The sequence below is a fragment of the Gobio gobio genome (genome assembly GCF_949357685.1).
Source record: "Gobio gobio genome assembly, chromosome: 20".
Classification (NCBI taxonomy): Eukaryota; Metazoa; Chordata; class Actinopteri; order Cypriniformes; family Gobionidae; genus Gobio; species Gobio gobio.
The window spans coordinates 13491229-13515839 of record NC_137113.1 but is presented as its reverse complement, the minus strand read 5'-3'; the positions used below and the strand labels follow the sequence as shown (position 1 = coordinate 13515839).

Genomic DNA, 24611 nt, shown 5'->3' with positions numbered 1-24611 from the left:
AGTGGTCTTGCTGACAGGTCAGCTGTAGGTGGTCTGAGGCCAACTGGAGGAGCTGGAGAGAGCTGTTTACGGAAGAAGGTTACAGAAAGCACACACTGAGAAACATCCCAAACATTCCTACTATGTCTCACCAAAAGTCCATTAACATTGCATGGCAGAAAAGATCATGTCCCTTATAGGCATTTGCAAGTTCTCAACGGAAACACATCATCCAAACACATCCCTTCCGACATTGCTTGATTCCTGGCAATAAAGAATTATGGTAATTACAATCGTCAAACACAGGAAAGTTAGCATTCAGCTTAAAACCGGGCAGTAGGTTGATCAGGAAGCTGCATGTGTGTCTAGTTCATTCCCAGAGATGTGATTGGTGCGACTCAGCTCGGCTCAGATGGGATCTGCACACAGTCTATTGTGCTTATCGATGACTGAGTTCCTGAACACTATGACCTCATTCAAGCTCTCAGCAGGAGTCCAGTTTATAATGGCACAGAACCAGCAAACCTTTGGTTTTTGTTGTGGAATTGTTCCACTTTTATTGATTGGTTTTCAAATAAATGTGTATTATTCGTAGGGTTTATTGCATGAGTTTTAGGGACTAACCTGCTTAGCTTGGTTCTGTTTCAGATCTACAAGTTGGATGGCAAGACTCATTAGCTGCTCATCCAACAACTAGTGAGCTCATGGAAAATCAGGTAATTTTAAAATTGTGATGTATTTTGAAATTGTGTGTGCGCATGCAATCCAGGGTTGTGTGCCGTTCAGAATTAAATTGAGAATGCTTTTTAAATTCCAGATGATTTTGAGTTGAAATGTATCAATTTCAATTGTCTCTTGTTTTACTCTCACTGGGGAACTATTATGGAAATGTCCAAAAAAGTCTTTATATTTAAAAGTTTTATTGACCTTACAGGCTTACAGACAGATTTATGAACCAGAGTGGAGGAAAACTTTGTCTGTGTCCGAAATCACAAACTCTAAGTAAGTAATTACTTTACAACTGCTAAAAAGTATGTTTTGAATATGTGTAGTATGAATGCATTACATTGCATAAATCTCTCCCTTGGCCACATGGAATAGTAAAGCATCCATCGTATGCACACTTCAGAATCTTGCCGGAAATAGTAGTTCATCCAGTTCCTTTTTGTCTACTCTTTTATGAGTACTGTGAATTTGGACATAATTATTTTGTCACATACTGTCTTTATATGTGATTTCAAACAAATTCCAATTCTATCCAGTTCCTTAATTCTGCATTTTTGTCTGGTCACCGTTATACTAAGTTGTGCTGTTGCCTGTCTGACTGCCTTGAGTTTATTTACTTCTGATTAAAACGAGTTTGAATTGCATCTCCTGAGTTTCCTGCCTGTTCCTACACACAACCGTGACAGATGACCAGACCTTAACAATCTGCAGCGGGATGAATTTTTCAGCACTGCCAAGAACAGTGGTCTCAGTGCCACCAAATTCTACCTCTGCAGAAATTCAGGACTGGGCTGAAGACCACCTCCTAAACATTCAGCAGGGTAGAAGGCCTTTGGAGGAGTATGTGGAGTAGTTCCTGCGTATTTCCCATCTGGTGAGCTGGGGTGATACAATGATTAATGCCTGCTTCCAGATGGGACTGGATGATGCTAATCTTTTTCGATTCCTGTCTCTTGGAGATTGTTATACACTCACCTAAAGGATTATTAGGAACACCATACTAATACTGTGTTTGACCCACTTTCGCCTTCAGAACTGCCTTAATTCTACGTGGCATTGATTCAACGAGGTGCTGAAAGCATTCTTTAGAAATGTTGGCCCATATTGATAGGATAGCATCTTGCAGTTGATGGATATTTGTGGGATGCACATCCAGGGCACGAAGCTCCAGTTCCACCACATTCCAAAGATGCTCTATTGGGTTGAGATCTGGTGACTGTGGGGGCCATTTTAGTACAGTGAAATCATTTTCATGTTCAAGAAACCAATTTGAAATGATTCGAGCTTTGTGACATGGTGCATTATCCTGCTGGAAGTAGCCATCAGAGGATGGGTACATGGTGGTCATAAAGGGATGGACATGGTCAGAAACAATGCTCAGGTAGGCCGTGGCATTTAAAAGATGCCCAATTGGCACTAAGGGGCCTAAAGTGTGCCAAGAAAACATCCCCCACACCATTACACCACCACCACCAGCCTGCACAGTGGTAACAAGGCATGATGGATCCATGTTCTCATTCTGTTTACGCCAAATTCTGACTCTACCATCTGCATGTCTCAATAGAAATCGAGACTCATCAGACCAGGCAACATTTTTCCAGTCTTCAACTGTCCAATTTTGGTGAGCTTGTGCAAATTGTAGCCTCTTTTTCCTATTTGTAGTGGAGATGAGTGGTACCCAGTGGGGTCTTCTGCTGTTGTAGCCCATCCACCTCAAGGCTGTGCATGTTGTGGTTTCACAAATGCTTTTCTGAATACCTCGGTTGTAACGAGTGGTTATTTCAGTCAAAGTTGCTCTTCTATCAGCTTGAATCAGTCGGCCCATTCTCCTCTGACCTCTAGCATCAACAAGGCATTTTCGCCCACAAGACTGCCGCATACTGGAAGTTTTTTCCTTTTCACACCATTCTTTGTAAACCCTAGAAATGGTTGTGTGTGAAAATCCCAGTAACTGAGCCGATTGTGAAATACTCAGACCGGTCCGTCTGGCACCAACAACCATGCCACGCTCAAAATTGCTTAAATCACCTTTCTTTCCCATTCTAACATTCAGTTTGGAGTTCAGGAGATTGTCTTGACCAGGACCACACCCCTAAATGCATTGAAGCTACTGCCATGTGATTGGTTGATTAGATAATTGCATTAACGAGAAATTGAACAGGTGTTCCTAAAAATCCTTTAGGTGAGTGTAGGTCCGTAGCGGACTTTATTAACTATGTCCTCCAGGGTGGCTGGCACCACCCTGGAGGCTTCCCAGCCAGTCAGGGCCCTGTTCAGCTGCCTCTAGGACTCCGGGGGTTTCTTTAGTTTTATTTATATGCACTTATAATTTTTATTAATATTTTGAATTAGGTTTTATTTTTTAGAGTTTTTTATTTTTAATTGTTCATTATTTTTGTAATTATTATTATTATTATTATTATTATTCTCTTTTTTCAGTTTAAGTTTTGTTTCCTTTTAAGTTTTTATTTCTTTTCAGTTAGTAATTTTATTGCTTCAACTTAGGAAATTAGAAGTGTTACCTTGTCAACACACTGAAATAAATTTTAAGTTTTTCACTTAAAGCAGCACTAGGTAGGTTAAGCTCTCGGGGTCCCCCTACAGTTGGGAAACAGTATTGTCCTCTACTACTGTCGTAAACCGTTATCCTACATCAGGGGATGCATCGCACGTGCATTTGTTGACATGACAACTATGATAGCCCTGAACACTCACTGCAGGAGGAGTTCACATGCAGGTGTTCTGCTTGCGTCGCGTGTGAAATGTCTTCATCCCAGGTACAGTGGCATATGTTTCAGCATGTCATATGAATATAATTTCATGGGTTTTATTTTTTTCAAACGCCAAATGATCGCGATGCTCACGTTTACAAGCCAGCGTCATTATAGTATCCAAGTCTATTGGTTACCGTTTTACAGAATCTATGATACTTCAATTCAATGTTTGAGTGGTAGGTAATAACCATATATCGTCGATATTATAATATCAAGCTACCATAGATGAATCTGCAAATTAGAAAAATCGATTTGCATTATAGCTTGAGGCAAGACAAATAAACAAATATCACAGACATGTTAGGTATCCTGAAATACGATTTTTGTACTTCTTATGTATTTACTTGCAAGAATGTAGCCCCTCCTCCTTCAGCTCATGCCAACGAGCAAACGCTGGCCCAATGTTAATCCTCGTCCTGCCTTTAATCCGATCACTTTCTCGTTTCCTCTTTTTGCTTTCCTCCGACAAAACCTTTGCTTTCTTATTTTTCTGTGCTGCTTCGGCCATGACTATAACATTCGGCAAAGAAACGATAGTTTGGTTCGCACGTCCGAATTTAAGGAAGTGGGGGTGGTGGTGGAAGTGACATATATGCCGCAAAGCAGTCGAATTTTGTAGTTCTTTTTGTTCTCGGGTTACTACCCGAAACCCGAAGTTTAAAAGTACGATTAAAAACGATACAGACCCCGTCAGGCTATGGCAGACGTGTCATTCAACCTATTGTAAGTCGATGTATCATCGCAAGAGTCTTGAAAATATATTATAAAGGTTGAAAAGTTACCTAGTGCTGCTTTAATATTTATATTTTACTTCAGCTTTATTTCAATTAACACATTTTTTTTTTTTATATTTTTAGTTTTAATAATAACCCTGGTGTAAAATCTTCTGAATCATGCAATACAGCTCTTGTATACTTCATTTCAACAGGCCACAGCCTGTAAAGTGAGAGAAAAAACAAGGTTGCTGACTGTTGTGACCTCATTGACCTGCTTTATTTATTCTCAGCTCGGTGAACTGTGAGCACATAACAGGAAAGGGAACATGAATAAGTTTTTTGAGAGATTTCCCAACGAGGTGTGGGATGTAAACACAGCTGATGTTTTGATGATCAGATGTTTTAAATTGAAATTTGAAGTGTGTTTGTCTGATCCTATACTCTTGATCCTATTCCATTTGACCCAAAGGATCTGGGCCATCGATTGGATGTACTTTTGTGATGATCTGTTTGGTATTTCCGTTTCCTCACACTTTTGTCAAAGCGTGCACTCGTGCCCATCATTCACATTGATCACTGCTGCTATTTATAGGAGGGAAATGTGGACAAAACAGGAATTTGGAGATTTGTAACAGTCTGCTATAAAATAATGCACTTTGCTAGGTTTAATGCTATAGCCTCAAATAAAAAAAATAAAAAAGATTGAATGTAAAACAAAGGTTAAAAGGTTATGCAGATCTACCTTATAAAACTCTCTAGTTGTAATTGAATACTTCAGTCTGGATTTTAATCATTTAAATCTGGTTTGGGGGCGAGAATGTAGTAATAGTTTATGCTCCATCTGCACAAGTGACTGTACGTATTGACAGAAATATTGTTTATATCCTTGAACTTTCCGCGGCAATGCTTACTAACCTTTTGAACATGCAATTAGATGGACAGACAAAATAACAGATGAATCAGACAATGCTATCTGCGTAGAAAGAGTATGAGAATATTTGGCAATAGAAAAACTGCCTGTGTAAAAACAACACCACCCCCCAAAAAAGATATAACAAATAAATGTTTCACTCTCTCAAGAAGCTGTTTCTAATATACTTGTCAGGAACAGATTTTACTGCATTGAATCAGCCTTATGAAAAGCATGATTCATGGTGTCCAGAAGCACAATGAACAACCTTCCACATACACACACACACATACAGCCCAGTGGAAAAAGCTGCCCTCCTTTTCCACTAAGACAACAGGAAATCAATTAATGACCTTTAAGTAGTTATTGAATTGGGAAAAAAGAAAGACAACAGAGGATGAGTTCAGAACAGCTTAGAAACAAAGACAGGGTTGTGCTTTTGGATTGGTGTTTGATGTCACATTGTATTACCAGGTATTTATGGTAGAAATAAGATATGCCTTCATCAAGGCGACAGTATTATCTGGGTATTTCACATATTTTCACGTACCCTTCAATTTAAGAATAATTTCTTTAATAAACTGCCCAGTAAATAAGTCTCACAAGGAGATGCATTTTAGATGCTGTATGTAAGTTTTTGACTGTCCTAAAGCATAAAAAAATACCATAATATGTTTGCAGATATTTAGGAAACATGCTGAGTTCACATATTCGTTTCTCCGAAAAACAAAGCTACAGCCAGTTATTTTACTTTGAAATGTGCATTACGTGTAGGAACTGTTTTTGTTTTGGGCTGTGTGATAACACGCGTTGACAATTTACTCAATAGTATTTCTACACCACAGGTTGCCAGTGGGCGGAAAACACAGAATAATCAAACTGGGCCAGGGATCGCGGATTCTATCCGACCTAAAAAACCTCTGCATCATGCCCGGTTCTAGGCACCTATAGAAAGGTGGGGGATATACACTAGATATTCTTCTTATTCTTCTTAAAATAACTAAAAATACAGCTCTAGATCTGAGTTATATTAGCCTATAAATCTAGACGCACCCTAGCTGCAGCAAATCTAATTTGGAGCCTGGAACATCTAGCAACTCTCCGTTGGCTTGCGAGCTGGAAAAATCAAACTCTGGTCAGGCCAATCACATCGTGTTTAGAGTCGGTGGGCGTGCTTAACATAATGACGGCAGAGTTGAGGCGGTTCCGCATGCTACTTGTAAACAAAAAAGCTGGCAAACAGCGGTCTCTCGAACCGGCTTTGGCCACGACTCTGGAAGACTTGGAGTTAAGCTTTTCTTTGAGCAAAGAACAAAGAACGGCACTTAAAAAAGGAAGATGTGTTCGGAGTTTTGCCGACCTCACCTTCTTCGTTGCTCTGGTTGGCTGTAGCGATATCCTATTGCGTGCAGAGGGAATTTGAAAGACAACCGTTTATCCCGCCCCTCGGATTGAGCGGTGCCAATGGTGTGTTCCCTGACCCAACATCTTGGAATGGAAACTTATGTTACTATAGCAATGAATGCAAATGTTACACAGAATGTGTTTTTTCATTCCATTGCGCTACTTTTCTATCATTTTCAATGTAAACGTCACCCTAGATGTCTTTGACTTTTGCGCTCGCATCTCTTCCATACTTTTGCAGAGTATCGTGCATGAAGCAGCTTTATAAAAGGGACACTCAAGTTAAAATAACTTTTAAAAAATGCATCTTTATACTTGCTAACCTGCGTTTTAACTGCAAAATCGAGTCCTGTGTGAATGGCCCTAAACTGATTAAACGATAAACAGCGCATTCTAATTTCAGTGCTGTTATTTGCGCAGACAGTTTGCCTCATACAATCAGTTTAACAGCATTTACAGCAAACCAAAGAGGGCAAGGTTTCAACTGAGCTATGCATATGCATTTTAAACACTTGCATTATGTTCTAGCTCTGTCCATGCAATAAATGCACATTCCTATGAGTTTTTTTTAGCTAATTTCAACTTGGCATGAATCAAATCAAATCAGAGCTGCATATTAAAGGGATAGTTCACCCAAAAATGAAAATTAGCCCATAATTTACTCACCCTCAAGTCATCCTAGGTGTATATGACATTCTTCTTTCAGACGAATACAATCAGAGTTATATTACAAAAGTCCAGGCTAATCCAAGCATTAGAATTTCATTAATAGTTGCTCTGTTTTTGAAGTCCATGAAAAGTGCATCTGTTCGTCAAATAACGTGCTCCACGCGGCTCCGGGGTGTTAATAAAGGCCTTCTGAAGCGAATCGATGCGTTTGTGTTAGAAAAATATCCATATTTAAAACTTTACCAAGTCAACATTCGGCCGACCGCCTTCCGTGGAAAAGTGTTGAATGTTGAAAGTGAAACTCAAGATGCGTACGTGACGTCATGACGAGCCTACCTGGTCGCGTTAGTCTTTCGATCGGGAGGGGAACTTTCAACAATTTTTCCATAAATTGAACAGGGAAGGTGGTCGGTATAAAGTTTACTTTATAAAGTTTTTGTTTGGGGCTTTCTACAGCCCTTCATCAAACCTTTCAACACAGAGCCCACCTCAGATGGTTTTTATACACAAATTGTAAAAACAGATTAACACTATCTGTTCCTAAATTCTGATTGGGTGGGCAAGGCAGATGTTTGGGCCTAGAACCGGCCCCGGTCGGCATCCATCTAAAAATCTCTATGAACTGAAGCACATTAAAACAACTCATCAACTTACAGTGTGTGAGTCTCCTCACCTTCCATTGTCAATTCCCCTCGTTCCTGTTGTGTGTCCTCAAATTGGCAACCCGCATGAGCATCAGGTCTGAGGAGGAGGGGCCAGGGCAAACAATATTTTGAATTTGGACTGCAGTACCCATTTCAACCACTAGCTGTCATTCTTACATACTGCACCTTTAATTACTAAGGTGATTGTGGACAACTATTGTGTCCATGCCTATGAAAATGAAGCTCTATCAATTGTGTAGAATGCTGCTCTAATATCAGTTCCTTTGTCTATTTTTACTCCATTAGCGAAAACTGTCCCAAACAAAGCTGAATTAACTGTTGCATTGTTCTGATTGTTAATCCATGAGTTAATTCTTTTAGAGAATAAATCCAGAGAATGATTCATTCATTTAGGCTTGGCTGTGATGCGCAGTGTTATTTCATTTAGAATAGGAACTCTACTCATTTGATCACCTCTCAAGGAAACTATGCCGTCTTCTGGTCAAAGTCTTTGATGCATTATTATTATTATTATACACCTACTGGTCCAATGATGTAACCTGCAAAAGGAGTCGCAGAAAAAAATACTGTATTGAATAATACTGTAATGTGTTAAGAGAATTCTTTGTTTTTCACATGTACAGTGCCTCCCCAAAAAAAGCCACACTTAAAAAAATGTCACTACCTTGTATAGCAAAATATCAAACCAAGCATTTATTTTAAGAAAAAAATAGTTAATGGCTTCATACATGACTTTACACTAAAAACGACCAGTTGTTAGAAGTACTTTTCTTTTTTTCCCCCTTTTTTTGTTGTTGTGCAGATTATACTTGGTTAGATATGTACCCCGATATTTTGTCTAATGCTATGAAATGCATACATACAAATGTGACAATTATCCATAAATGTCCAAATATGTTGTGGGACTACTGTACAAGCCTGATATTATGATCATTTCCTCCAGTGGCAATGAGTTAGTTTTGCAAAAGACAAATGCAATTACTTAATTGGATTCCTATTCTGGAACCGATTCTTCTTGTGTAAAGAATGAATAAGCACATTTTGACGTAGAGGGAAGCTAAATGGTGAGTCAGATATGGTTGTGAACACCAGCAGGCTGTCATGGTGCGTCACTGGCCTGCAACTCACAGTGGCTGCAGAGACGCCATGCTTCAGAAAGAACGAAAATGAGTAAGGGGGAGAAAAGAGGGTGAGTTAGTGATTGTGGACGGAGAGATTGAGAGCGGAAAGACTAATGGTTGTGGTGAAGAGGAGTACAGGATTGGAGGAAATTAGCTGATGTGGAAAATGTTCAAATGCCGTGACTGAAAGACTGAATTCTGGTCCACGCCCGCGACCACATCCATTTACCTTTACTGGAGATGCAGATATGGCATCAAATCTTTGGCAAGGTTTAATCTTAACTCAGACACATTGTAAATAAAACATTACAACTGATGTGGAACGTGACCAGCATACCATTCAGCAACCAAAGTCATGTGATGTAATCACAATTTGGACATGATAGACGTCAACACTGACACACCAGGAATGCTCTGCCTTACAAAAGATATATTTTAAAAGTCAATGCTATACTAAATGAAAAAAAATCTGAATTTTTAATGTGATAAAACAATAAAATAATGTTTGTGAAACACCGCCAATTTTAAGCACAATAAAATACTCAAAAAGGCTTGAGAATGACAAATCCAGTGGCTTAAACTGGACAAAAAAAACGGCACTTATCCAATCCATCTAGGCCAGTAAACAGTTTTGCCTGGAATCCATGCAGATGAGGGTGCGTCAACACAATGGCCAGCCAGTAGCCTTTGACTGTTCCCATTTGGGTTCCCTCAATTGCCGTCTGGAGAGTGTTATGGGATCTGTCTCAACTTTTGGAATTGTGCTCTGTGAGAGCGGGAAGACGTAGGAGGCGCTCGGCATTAACCTGACGCTTCCTAACCCGCAGATGCTGGTCCTGAGGTTCGGTGGCACGCTTCACACCACACTCCACCTAGCCTGAGTCACGATATCTAGACTTGAATAAACTAACAGAGTAAAAGAGCTGCTGAAATATCCCTGTCAGAATGGGGCTGGATTCAAAAAACAGTCTTAGAAGTTATTCTTAACTGTTTTTTTTTTTTCTGATTTCAGATTGGATTTTCTATCAAGACATTTCGATTTCTCGACGATCAAATGCACGTTCATAGAATGTATCTCAGGACGGCCAATGAATAAATATGTCAAGAAGCGACAGGCAGTCTGACAATGTTTTGATGGGTGAACTCTGAGGAAGGCGAGAAGGTCTTCAGACAAACAATGAGGTAGATTAAACTGGTTTACAAGTAAGGGAGGGGAACAGACTAAGCTTTGGGCTTGGAAAGCGGTGACCCCTGACAGGAGTGAGGGATCAGGCAAGAGGGTCTGAAGTCTCCAGAACTGTCACTCTCCTCAGGGGATGTTGTCGCGCCTGAGGCAAGGCAACTGAGTCAACACAATGTGGGGCTCGTGGTGGTCTCTTTCACCTAGACCCTTCTGACCAGGCGAAGGAGCTAGCTGTGCATATTCAGTAAACAGAGAAAAACAGCGGACGTTGAATAACCGCAGGCCATAGGGGGCAGGCTCAGGAATGGTGGTGGTCTGCGGAGCGAGAGTGAGGAAAACGAGTCGTCATGTAGGGCATTCTTGAATTCTTCGACCGCTGATACATGCTTCAAATCGGATATGCATTTTTACAATGTTTTTGCTGTTATCAGCTGTATTTTTCGATGCTGAGATGTTCTTTCATGACGGAATATCTCGATCATCTAGTGTGCTTGCCTTGAAGCCACGACTATGGTTTGAATGAGAAGAAAAACTGTACTGTTTGGACCCAGGTTTGATTGTGTTGGCTGGGTAGACCATGTTAATAGTGGAATGAGAATGTCTGAGAGCTGTCTATTAAAGATATCATGTTTCCCGCCTTTGAAATGAGTTTTAGTTGCTAGTTTGATCTGACTTTCTGCCATTCTTATTTGAGAACTTGGTGTTTCACAAACCAAAATGTGACTGGTACCCTCACATATGCATTTAATTTAATACATTCTTTTATTTCTAGAAGGTCTAAATGTAACAGAGGCCAGCTAGTGAAAGCTATGCATGTAAACCTCACTCTTCTGATCTCAAGAGGCACGCGACTGATACTAGAGACTGTGGTCTTTGGCGTCCTTGTTTGCGCACCCATCTCCCATGCCAGAGACCCGGAAAGTAGGACCGGAGTGGGTTAAATTGGTGCCATGACCCGGATGGGAGTGAGGTTGTGGGGGGTGAGTGTAACGAAGGCCAGCTAGCGAGAGCTGTGCATGTTAAACCTCACTCCCCTGATCTCAAGAGGTGCACTAGTGATGCTGGAGACTGCGTTCTTCAGAGACACCAGTTTGAGTCCCGCTCGGGGCGGGGCGAGTAGGACCGGAGGGGTTACATAAACATATAAACAAGGGCCTGATAAAATTCTTTTTTTTTTTTAAATGCACATACAGTGGAAGTGAATGGTTACCAAAACTGTTCAAGTATTTGCGTTCCACAGAAAAAAGAAAGTCATACAGGTTTGGAATGACATGAGGGTGAGTAAGTGGTGACAGAATTTAAATTTTTGTGTGAACTCTCCCTTTAATAGTTTGCTGTTAAACTTGAGACAGTGGTGGATTTGCTCTGCCTTGAAGCTCACAGATATTTCCCCCCACAAACTTTGTCTTTATTATGACTTGTTTTACAACATTGCATGATATAGCCTTTTTGTCGTTGCATGCAAACTATGTTTTCCCCACAGCACTTTCAATGTTAATAAAAAAATCCTGTTAGTCAAGCCATTCTGGAGAAGAGAGAAAAAGTAGGTGTGAGAAACTAATGCAAAAGAACATTCCATTACATGTAGACAAGACATGCAGCAATTACTTTTTATAATGATTAAATATTGTACATTTGTAACATATACTGTAAGAAAAATGTCTGTAATAATTTGTTACATTTATAAAGCGCTTTTCTGGGTACTCAAACCACTTTACATACAGAAGGGGGGAATCTCCTCAACCACCACTAATGTGCAGCATCCACCTGGATGATGCAATGGCAGCCATATTGCGCCAGAACACCCACCACACACCAGCTTATTGGTGGAGAGGCCAATCAGTAAATGGGGATGATTAGGAGGCTATGATGGACAGAGGCCAATGGGCAATTGTTTTTAGAAGGACATCCTGGGATTTTTAATGACCAACAGAGAGTCAGGACCTCGGTTTTTTAACGTCTCATCCGAAGGACATTGCTTGTTACAGTATCATGTCCCCATCACTATACTGGGACGTAAGGACCCACACAGACCACAGGGTGAGCACCCCCTGCTGGCCTCACTAACACCTCTTCCAGCAGCTACCTAGTTTTCCCAGGAGGTCTCCCATCCAAGTACTGACCAGGCTCAGCCCTGCTTAGCTTCAATGGGAAACCAGTCTTGGGCTACAGGGTGATATGGCTGCTGGCGCTGTAGAAAAACATAACAGTTAACTGGCAATTTTCTGTCTGGATATTATCCGTTATGGACATTTCCTTTAACCCTAAAATGCAACACAATGCAATGCATAATGCAAATTATGAATAAAACACCTGTGAAATATCAATACAGAAAATTACTTCATATTAACCCAGTACATCAGGCCTTATTCTTACAAACTTTTGTGTATTACTTTTAAAAGTAACATTCCCCACAAATGTTCAGCAGAACTTTGCATTCAAATGCATCTTTTCTCAAGTCATATGGAGAGTTTATTTCTATCAAATCACCCTCACATTCTGTAGGGCTGTCTGCCTGTCAGAGCCCCAGGAAATGTAGCCTGACGCTAGGAGCACTCGTCTGGCAGGCCCCTAGTTCCCATGCATAGCTCTGTTAATGGCCTACGCATCTGAATAGAGGAGGAAGTGGATTGAATAACACGGGCAGCACAGGCCAGTCCTGCTGCCTTTCTCAGCTTCACCGCAGCAATTCCTCTGTCTTGATGACGTCATTCTCTGTGTGTTTCTGTTGGCTTGTCAGTGAGCCCTGGGGCATGACACTGCCGTTTTAGTCAGCATTTCGATGAGTGAGCCGTGAGTTTTGGTGGTCGCCTTGTCTCACCGTCGTCCCTCTTTGGCAGCAGAAACCATGCAAGTGGAGAGAAGAAAAATAAAATATAATAATTATCAGAACTTCTTTGATAAACTATTTGAAAACTGATTGTAAATGCTTTTAATTGTAATGGTTCCTTGAAATATCTTGTTCTTGAAAACTGATTGTCAGTTTTCGTAATTGTTATGGTTCCTGAAACAACTGTCTTTGTAAACATTTTTATACTCTGCAGACTCTGAAATGGTCCTGGGAGGGTAGGGGGGGTCTTTGAGCAGATTTGTCTTTTAATGTTCTGTTTGTTTTGTATTGTATTGAGTGCTCTGTATCTGTTGTATGTTTTTGGTCCCCCTTGAAAACGAGATGCTGCATCTCAAGGGGCTTTCCATGAATAAAAATGTTCAAATTTCAAACTCTGACACACCTATATGCAAGTCGAATCGTGCTAGTTTCTATGTATTTGTGTATATGTTAACTCTTACAATATAGGCTATGCTTGTGCACATTTCATATACATATAGTATTTATGAAAAAAGTGATGACTTTTTTACCCAGGTATGCTGGGTGGCGCCTTATGTCAAAAATGCACCTGCACTTTATAATAAGAATGTTTGTGTTTGCTCTAGACAAAGTGTTAAGGGATAGTTCACCCAAATCATTTAGTCACCCTCAAGTTATTCCAAACCTGTATGTTTGTAACCACATCAACCATTGACTACCAAAGTATTTTTTCTCATTATGGTAGTCAATGGCTGCCGAAATCTGCTTGGTTACAAACATTCTTCCAAATATCTTCCTTTGTGTTCAGCAGAACAAATAAATGATTCATAGAAAAAAAATAGGTAGTTTACTTTTTTTTTTTCTCAACTAAAATACAAAGCCAGATTTTTAGACAGGCGATTAAAAAAAAAAAAACTTTAAAGACCAAAAATAGGGTAAACTGGTTAAACTGTCCTGCAGTGTGACATGTTCAATTCACTTTCCCTTATACGAAAAATTCCGCTTGTATTTACATTTATAAATATATATTTAACCTACAATCTTTAAGTTGAGAAAAAATGTCCATGGACATGCATGTCTATTTGTCAGCTACCCTTCTGCACTTCATTAAACAGAATTAATGAACTGCAGAAAGCAGTCATGTTTGCTTCTAGTTTTCACTGAATCACAGTTTACAGTCATTCTAATGTAGTCTGTGAAGTTTCTTTACAAGTGAAAAAGAACTCACTGAACCCCTCTGAGATATTTTTGGGCAGTGCATCTCTTTGCAACGGTTGACCTGATTCGCTCAATTATACTGAGAATAAATACTGATCTAAAATGAGCAGCACAACGAAACAAATGATATTAATAATCGCAACAATATCTGTTTCGCGCTCAGTGGCCAGAGAATCACTGTTGTTTTATTATATGATTAGCCTGTAAAATGTATTCTAATCAATCCAGCATGCAATCTGGATTTGCAGTTGTTGCAAGCAATGACTTGCTGATCGCAAGGTGTCAAAGCTCAGTGAAAGAGTATGTGTCATAACTCTGACTCTTCGGTTATTTTTAAAGCATTTTACCAGGATTTGACCCCCTACCAGTCAGAATACTGCCGCCGTCTGCCAGACAACCAGATGAGCTCTTAACCTGTTCTGTCCCTGTTGTTCTTGGCCCTCCGTGTTGAAATGCACAATAGAAACACTAGTGGAGCGAGAGAGGAAAAAGAAAGAAGTCATTAAAAATTACTATGCAATCATTTCATACTATAAAAATATGGTCTGCATTTGTTTTTGATTATTCTCATTAGAAATTATACGAGAAGCCTTAAAAAAGTACAATACGTTCCATTTTATTTTAAGGATGTCATGAGAACCCAGAAAGTGCGTGTTGGGGTGAACAGGAAGAGCTTGAGTGCCACTTCCTGTCTATATATATATATATATATATATATATATATATATATCTATATATATATATATATATATATATATACAATATTGGGGAGGTGGTCATAATTTTATGCCAGATTGGTGTATATATATTCAATCAATTCAATGATTTTTTAGAAATTCTTTTATATATTTTTAGAAACATATATTGTTAGTCTAATAAAAAATGTCAGGCATTATCTCGTAGGGGGTTTGTTGACTTAAAGGTCCCATGGCATGAAATTTTCATTTTATGAGGTATTTCAACATTAATATGAGTTCCCCTAGCCTGAATATTGTCCCCAAGTGGATAGAAATGTTGATCGGTGTAAAACCGAGTTCTGGCTGTCTTTCTCTGCCTTTGAGAAAATGACAGGCCAGACGAGCCAATCCTGAAGTCTCCTGTTATGACGTCCACACAGGAACAGTTCCCTCCCTTTCCTCCGCCCAGAGAATCTGTCACGCCCATGCAAACGCTCCAGAGATCATTGCTTGTGAACGAGTGAACGCTGGCAGTTTCTCAGTGTTTGGATGTACAAATGAAAACAGAAGTCTTTTTTCAGTTCCTTCTGATCTGTGATCAGTGATTTCTTATGTGTAGCTAATTATTTATTATTCGTGCACACACTGCGGCTTCTCTCTCTCCCGACAGAACGGTGTTTTCGTGTTTTCTATCTTGTGAGTCAGTGTTTTTGTACGTCCTCGTCGCGTCTATCTGTTCTACAATGTGCATACAGTCGTTTCGGCTCAACATCAGCAGACTCACATCTCTTTAGAGATAAACCTTACACACGCCGAAGCTCGGGCTGCACTGACCGGTCGGCCTTCAACATCCCCGACCCCTAGTACTGCATCTGGCCCACAGCGGAGGCACCAAACACGGCATGAGATTAAGCAGAAGGGGGGTAAGCGTGAGGGTATCCGGCTAGGCTAGCCAGCTATCCCCACAATAAACTGGATTACATTCGATTACTGCGCTGTTGTTTATTTGCGCTGTGTACTCAATGTGCTTCACTGACGCTTTTCATATGATTGGAACATATCTAAAAATAATGCTATAATCAACACTTACTAACTCGTTCATCTCGACAGCTGTAATGGTACATTGCATGTGTTACAAAGTTGGTAGAATAATGACGAAGACGGACTCGGTGTGACTGGGACTCGTGTTTATTCAGAACTCTCAGATACAAACACAATAAACTTGCGCTGACAGACAGCGCTCTCACAACTCAGTAGTTACTATAAATAACTTCGTTAGCAATCGCTCCGTCTCCGTGATGTCCGGTTCGCGAACGAATCATTCTTTTGAATCGGTTCTTTTTAGTGAACCGAACCAGTTCACCAAATCGGACTGAATCGTTCTAAACGGTTCGCGTCTCTAGTCAGCGCTGATCCATAATTTACTAAAGTTACTAACTTTCTGACATGAGTGACAGCCCCTCCGACTAGAAATAAACGAATAACCTGAAGTATATTCTAGTAACTACAACAGTTCTCTGAGCTGAGACGTACTGACAGAACTGATGAAAAGTGAACTCAGGTCCATCCGTCTCTCTGGCAGCAGCTCGTGCGTCGTAGACCTCGTTAAACCACGCCCCCTCCGCTCATTTCAAATGCAAAGATGTCAGCCAATCACAACAGTGGGCGTTTTTACTGAAGTCTCACAGCAGACACGCCTCTTGAAACAGGGCAGTCAGCCACAGGGCAAACAGCAGTATAGAAAAAATGCCTTTTATTTCTAAATTATGACATTTTATGATGTAAAAATCATACTAACAATATAAGTACACCTCAGGAAACTTTATAAAATAATAGAAAAATGCCATGCCATGGGACCTTTAAGAATGAAACTCATTTAGTAATGATTCATAAAATATGAAAGTTCATTTAAAATCTCATTTTTAGACTGACAATTTTTGGGGTACACCTGAAACATACTTGAGCCTTAACATACTTGAGCCTTAATCCAAGAAATCCAGAACAACCTTCAGAAGAGCTATCAGTAAAAGTTGTTTTATTTCTCGCATCTACTTCAAGTCATTGTTTTCTTAAATCACTGTTAGCGAGTTCTAATGAGCTGAGTTTATTGTGGGACTAAAGAAAATGGTACAGTTTAAGTGGGACGTTAACAGGTGCTTGTCTGTATAATGTTTACTAAGCAGTTCGTTCAATTTCTGGAGCCCAATCTGTTTGGATAGAAACAGCTTTTGAAATAAATAATCTGTTGACTGTAAACTTCTTCACAGGGTTTGGAGGAAGGGTAACGGCACCTTTTGCCCCAGTTCGCTGCACATGGTAGCCTAATGTGCGGATGTGCTATTTAAAGTCTGGCCTTCCCTCACATCAGGTCAGAGTACTGCCAACATCGAGAAATGCAAACAAAAGACCGCTTGGTGTTTGGCCCTGTGCGGAGCGGAGTCGAGTGCTGCACAGATGTGGGCTGCGCGCGAACGCTCTGTCGCATGCTAAGTGACAAAGGGCTGCGTGTGCGCATGCGTCGCGGGATCAAATTTTCCCCATTCAAATTTTTTACTCTAATGTATACATGATGGAGATTAACTGATTGCTCTGCATGTAATGTCTGGTTCATATTGCAAAGGATTATGTCCTTGTTTAAAGTACAATCATGCAGAGATGTTTTTTTTTTCCTTTGGATACCCTTCCAAGGGAGCAGGCAACATCTCTGCACCCAGGCTCTCCTACTAGTTTAAACTCATATGACCCTTGTGTGCACACACCAAATAGCCCCAACAACTGAAATAAGATTGCATTTAGTGACAACAAACAGAAAACATGACACTGTGCAGTCACTGTGGGTCCATTTGTGGCCTTCCAATTCAATGTATTTATTTGAAGTATTTAATTAATTAATTAAATTAATTAATTATTTCAATTAAAGCATTATTCACAAAACAAATAATGACAATAAATTACATGCCCTGAGTTGATACTATGGCATTTTTGCTTCTAATGCTCCTTTTAATAAACAACATTAATAACAACAATAACAAACAACATTAAGTAACTTGTTTTAGACATAATATTGCCAGTTACTTGGTCTGTCTTTGCTCGACCAGTGCGTTCCTGCATGGATTTTTGAACAAACCGGTTGAAAGAATGATTCAAAAATATTAAGCTAAAAATATTACGTTTTCAACACTGATAACACAAAAGTTTCTTGAGCTACAAATCTGTATATCGGAATTATTTGTAAAGAATCATTTAATCGTGACGCCGAAGACTGGAGATATCGCTGCTGAATATTCAGCTTTGCCATCACAGTAATAAAACTATATATTCTATAATATATTCAAATAGAAAACAGCTACTCACTTGTTTCATTTCTGAATAAATAATATGTTTTATTTATGAATAAGTTTATGAATAAGTGTTTTAATAAGATTTGTCGCTACCTAATGCCATAACAATGAAAGAATTTTCCTGTAATATCAGACTCTATAGGTCGTTTTTCAAGCACCTTATTACAACCTTTATTTACGTTTTAAAGTCATGCGCCCTCTAGCGGGCTCAAAAATAATGACAGTATCGTGTTACGTCTGTCGTCATGAAATGATGTATGACTTCGTTACCAATCAAAATGTGTGTTCATTTAAATGCAATGTGTGGACTTTTTACCACCATTTGTCATATTTCCATTTAGCAACAATATTTTTTTATTAACAACTACACCCACCCCTAAACCTACCCACTGTTTATAATGCATATACCCTTTATGAGCACATGTGTTCCCTGGGATAGAACCCACAATTGCATGATCACATGATTACATGATGTTGTATTTTGCAATGCTCTATCAATTGAGCTACGCAAAACCCAAAATATGGCACAAATAAAAGGAAACAAAGCATTAAAATGAAAGTGTCCTGTTGTCGTTAGGGGTGCAACTTTAGTCAACGCTCCTATGGGTCGTATGTCATGAATTAAAATGAAAGTGTCCTGTTGTCGATGGGGCGCAACTTTAGTAAACGCTTCTATGGGTCACATTTCAGGGAAGTGACAAACAATATAGGCGTATTGGTTGGAGGACATGTTGCGTAATATAAAACATTTAATCACTGGAATATTGAAAACTTTATGTTGATTCAATAGCAACTCTGACGGGCACAAAAGATTCTGTTCAGCATGAATCGGACAGCATGATTGCACTCATATGTTTCTGATTCACTAAAAAGAAACAGTTCACAGGCTATGCTGGGTGCAACCCTCGGTGGAAATACGAAGACATCCCACCTGGCAAAAGCTAATATATATAATTTGCGGTTGTCAAGGAACCGCTATCAATTTGCGGTAGACTGCCGGAACTTCTGGGAGAGGTGAAATAATTTTTTTCAGACATGACTTTGCTGTTCACACCTTTTACTGTATGTGAACTCATTCACTTCAGACTGCAAACTCTGGTATAATGACTTGTTTTGCTGCTGGGTTGTAGATTTAGCGGCAGTGACAGATTCAGTAGATTCGGTGCGCCACCTCTCAGAAGTAAAAGATCGGTGGGAACTCAATATCAACATTGTTCAAAATGAAAATCACGAAATCGTAAAATCAATATATTGACCCAGGCCTAAATTTATCGGTTGAGTGAGTTCTGAACCTGTAACTTAAGAAATATTGCCTACCTCTAAACCAGACAATGTTTTTCTTCTCTGTCAGAGTGGGCGAAAATAGATCATGCTACTCAGATACCTTTCTTCTAGGTATCTCTCCTCTCTGCATTTACTGTTGAAAAACACTGTAATGGTGAACAGACTATGAAGGGAGCAATAGACTAAGCACAATTAGCCCTTCACATTCCAGCTGTTTCTATAAATACCCCTTTCGTGGTCTCCCCTCTCTCTGTCATTCTCATTAAAACAGTGGAAAATCAGTCTGTGCCTGCCGGGACTTTAAGCCCCGCTTCCCCTCGAGGAAAATAAGGCATGCGAAGGACTCTCTCAATCTATATTAGAGGCTCCGGAGAGCTCTTAGAATGTGGTTAATAAATTAATTTTAGTCTGGCTCAGGTGAAGTGACAACCTTGATGGGTCAGAGTTGAACCAAGCTTCAAGGTTGATAAAGAGGATCGGGAAAAGCCTTATAGGTGATACCCCTGACAGACTATGAGATTGTTTCCGTGGAACAGTAAGCAACTTCTCTTTGCTCTAGTGTGTACACCAGAACTTGACGGGTGGCAATTTTGTTTCAGATCGGTTTGACTGTAGACATTCTTGTGTGCGAGCCCTATTTATTTACACAGTTATAGTGGTAATGAAAAACCACCCGTGATGGAAATTTTCATCGAGTATGACATTATACAGACATTCTTTACAAAAGTATCCATAATCTTAAGTAAGGTGCTGCAATAGCTGTTGCATCCATCTCACACACATTTACACAGATTTAAAGGTGGGGTAAGTGCTTTCTGGTAACCAATGTTGATTTCAAATCACCCAAACTCCGAATAATCCATTGTAACAGACTTGGTACATCACTTTAAGAGGCTCTGCATTCTTTATATTCGCTGGTAATGGCCAGCATAGTGACAACAATGTGGAGTGAACCAAGTATTTCCCAGGTGATGTAATTCTTTCACAGACAGCCTGTGGACCTTCATGCAAAGAAGGAATTCAAAAGCCTTCATGTCTCTGGAGATGCAGAAGGTGGTTAATGGCACAGAAGGGCCCAATATGCATGTGAGCTTGGCCAGGTCTTGACGACATGTGCTGTATCCAGGTGCTCTTTCCAACTGCTCTCCCTTTAAATATGTTGAGATGCGTTGTAGCATTTTTCCAGTTTCAGCCTTGGCAGCCAAACGCACCTAAACGAGAGTGTTTAGCTGGCTGAGCGCAGCGGCAGAGCATGCCCTCAAGCCATTGCATCCAGAGTTCAAAGCACTGCTGTCTGGAAATAGAACCTCAATCACCTTGATTGGGGAGAAAATGACCTCTTGTCTGCGGCATCTGCAGCTGTGCTGATGGGAGATGGGTATTCTAGAAAAGTGAATTCCAGGATGGCTGGTTGTATTAACCTGGTCATTCCATATGGATCTTGGTAATGTGTGGACAGTTGCAGACAAATAGCGCTAGATAAATCAAACAATATAATCTTAAATGCTTTATAGTTGGCACATTGTTTAATCACAACACAATGTCATGTTTTCTGCATTTCACTTAGTGCTTCATTTGTTGGACATCAATGGAAGACATGCACTCTAAATGGAATTTCCATTTGAAGAGGTGCTTTCTATTTAATGCACATACACATTCTACAGTAAACTAACTCTATTCCCATTGCCTCCATTTTGAGCATTATAATTAGGGCTTGACATTAACACCCGCCAGCCCGCCAAATGCGGGTAGATTTCAGCTGTGGCGGGTAAGGCAGCCACTCCCACTAGCCACTTTGGCGAGTTGAATTTAATTTCAGCCTATACTGCCAAATGAAATGCCAAGACCATCGTATCACAAAATCGTCTCGCATGAACACAGTCGGTTATGGCTTAAGTGTACGCAAATAGGTGGGTAATAACGGGATATGTGCCAGAATATTACATAGGCTACATGCATTCAGCAACCCAATTAAATACCTCTCTGTCATTAATGTTAATCAAACAACTACAGATGTTAAATAAATGTATATACAGTGGGGAGAACAAGTATTTGATACACTGTCGATTTTGCAGGTTTGCCCACTTACAAAGCATGTAGAAGTCTGTAATTTGTATCATAGGTAAACTCTTCAAGTGACGGAATCTAAAACAAAAATCAAGAAAATCACATTGTATGATTTTTAAGTAATTAATTTGCATGTTATTGCATGACATAAGTATTTGATACATCAGAAAAGCAGAACTTAATATTTGGTACGGAAACCTTTGTTTGCAATTACAGAGATCATATGTTTCCTGTAGCTCTTGACCAGGTTTGCACACACTGCAGCAGGGATTTTGGCCCACTCCTCCATACAGACCTTCTCCAGATCTTTCAGGTTTCGGGGCTGTCTCTGGGCAATACGGACTTTCAGCTCCCTCCAAAGATTTTTTATTGGGTCCAGGTCTGGAGACTGGCTAGGCCAATCCAGGACCTTGAGATGCTTCTTACGGAGCCACTCCTTAGTTGCCCTGGCTGTGTGTTTCAGGTCGTTGTCAAGCTGGAAGACCCAGCCACGACATCTTCAATGCTCTTACTGAGGGAAGGAGGTTGTTGGCCAAGAGCTTGCGATACATGGCCCCATCCATCCTTCCCTCTATACGGTGCAGTCGTCCTGTCCCCTTTGCAGAAAAGCATCCTCAAAGAATGATGTTTCCACCTCCATGCTTCACGGTTGGGATGGTGTTCTTGGGTTTGTACTCATCCTTCTTCTTCCTCCAAACACGGCAAGTGGAGTTTAGAGCAAAAAGCTATATTTTTGTCTCATCAGACCACATGACCTTCTCCCATTCCTCCTCTGGATCATCCAGATGGTCATTGGCAAACTTCAGATGGGCCTGGACATGCGTTGGCTTGAGTAGGGGGCCCTTTCGAGCGCTGCAGGATTTTAATCAATGACAGCGTGGTGTTACTAATGGTTTTCTTTGAGACTGGGGTCCCAGCTCTCTTCAGGTCATTGACCAGGTCCTGCCGTGTAGTTCTGGGCTGATCCCTCACCTTCCTCATGATCATTGATGCCCCACGAGGTGAGATCTTGCATGGTGGCCCGGACCGAGGGAGATTGACCATCATCTTGAACTTCTTCCATTTTCTAATAATTGCGCCAACAGTTGTTGCCTTCTCACCAAGCTGCTTGCCTATTGTCCTGTAGCCCATCCCAGCCTTGTGCCGGTCTACAATTTTATCCCTGATGTCCTTACACAGCTCTCTGGTCTTGGCCATTGTGGAGAGGATGGAGTTTGTTTGATTGAGTGTGTGGACAGGTGTCTTTTAAACAGGTAACGAGTTCAAACAGGTGCAGTTAATACAGGTAATGAGTGGAGAACAGGAGGGCTTCTTAAAGAAAAACTAACAGGTCTGTGAGAGCCAGAATTCTTACTGGTTGGTAGGTGATCAAATACTTATGTCATGCAATAAAATGCTAATTAATTATTTAAAAATCATACAATGTTATTTTCTGGATTTTTGATTTAGATTCCGTCTCTCACAGTTGAAGTGTACCTATGATAAAAATTACAGACCTCTACATGCTTTGTAAGTAGGAAAACCTGCAAAATCGCCAGTGTATCAAATACTTGTTCTCCCCACTGTATATATTAAATAAACCTACTGTATCTGAAAAAAGAACATTTTTAAATGTACTATTGTTTTGGTTATTTGCTTCTTTGTTCTTTTATATAGCTTAAAAAAAAATAACTTGTATATAAAATTTCTCATATTAGCCCTTGCCCACCTGCACACCAGCTGATATACAATGTAGTCTTGATTTGGGTGGTTACTCTGCATTTGAAAGGGTTTTAAATCTTCTAAATCAAGTAAATGACTCAAAATCAAGTAATTTAAGCATGCCAATGTCAACTTTAATAATATAAAATGTAATTTCCAAACAGCAAAATTGTGGCCAGTGAAAATGCTGAGTGGCTAGTAACTTTGGAAAACCACTAGCCACAGTGGCTGGTGAGCAAAAAAGTTAATGTCAAGCCCTGATTATAATCCCTACTGGTGGTCAGTCTTCTGCCTTTTATCTAGTGTAATAAGATGGGTTTTGATTAATAAGTTACCATTTGAAAGTTTGGGGTTATTACTTTTTAATGTTTTTGGAAGAATATTCTTATGTTCTACAAGGCTTCATTTATCGAGTAAAAACAGCAATATTGTGAAATAGTATTACATTTTATTTTAATATGTTTTAAAATATCATTTATTCATGTTATAGCAAAGATGAATTTTCATTCTAATATGCTGATTTACTGCTTTTTAAATGTTTTAAGAAACATTTATTATTACTATCAATATATATATATTTAAAAAAAAAAAAAACAGTTTATGGGTAAATATTTTTTGGAGACTGATACTTTTTTGAGGATACTTATTAGAAAGGTTAAAAGAACTAGCCTGACAAGCCAGACCAACATCAAGATGTTGGGTCTGGAAACTCACCATTGACAGGGCTCAATCCGAGGGGCGGGATAAACGGTTGTCTTTCAAATTCCCCCTGCATGCAATTGGACAGCGCCATGAGCGCCACAACCAACCAGAGCGAAGAAGAAGGTGACCCGAGCTAACGTTAGTTGATAGACTTTCGCCGTATCCGGTAGGCAAAACTTCGAACACATCTTCTTTTCTTAAGAATGACTTCAGTGCCGTTCTTTGTTCTTTTCTCAAAGAAAAGCTTAACTCCAAGTCTTCCAGAGTCGCGGCCAAAGCCGATTCAAAAGACCACTGTGTCAGCTTTGTTTACGAGTAGCACGCAGAACCTCCGCAACTCTGCCATGACGTGCCGTCATTATGTTAAGCCCGCCCACCGACTCTACACACGCTGTGATTGGCCTGACCAGAGTTTGGTTTTTCCAGCTCTCAAGTCTACCGAGAGTTGCTAGACTACACTCGCGGCAAAATACATTTTCTGCCGCCAGGGTGCGTCTAGATTTCTAGGCTATAAAAGAACAGCATTTATTTAAAACAGTTTTTTTTTTGGTAGCAATATAAAAGTCTTCACTGTCACTTCAGATCAATTTAATGAATCCTTGCTGAATAAAAGTATTAATTTCTTCAAAATAATAAACGCAGTTCGATGTTTAGCCCTTTTAAAA

General features: G+C 39.9%; 1 protein-coding gene across 1 annotated transcript in view; it reads left to right on the top strand.

Moving 5' to 3' along the window:
* Nucleotides 1-627: 627 nt before the first annotated feature.
* Nucleotides 628-24611, top strand: part of LOC307116822 (uncharacterized protein) — a 56807-nt gene continuing 32823 nt past the window's right edge. The window contains exons 1-2 of the mRNA XM_079801222.1: nt 628-695; nt 914-981. Of these exons, the coding sequence (XP_079657348.1) occupies nt 930-981 (52 nt within the window). The 5' untranslated portion in view covers nt 628-695; nt 914-929. The remainder of the gene's footprint in view (nt 696-913; nt 982-24611) is intronic.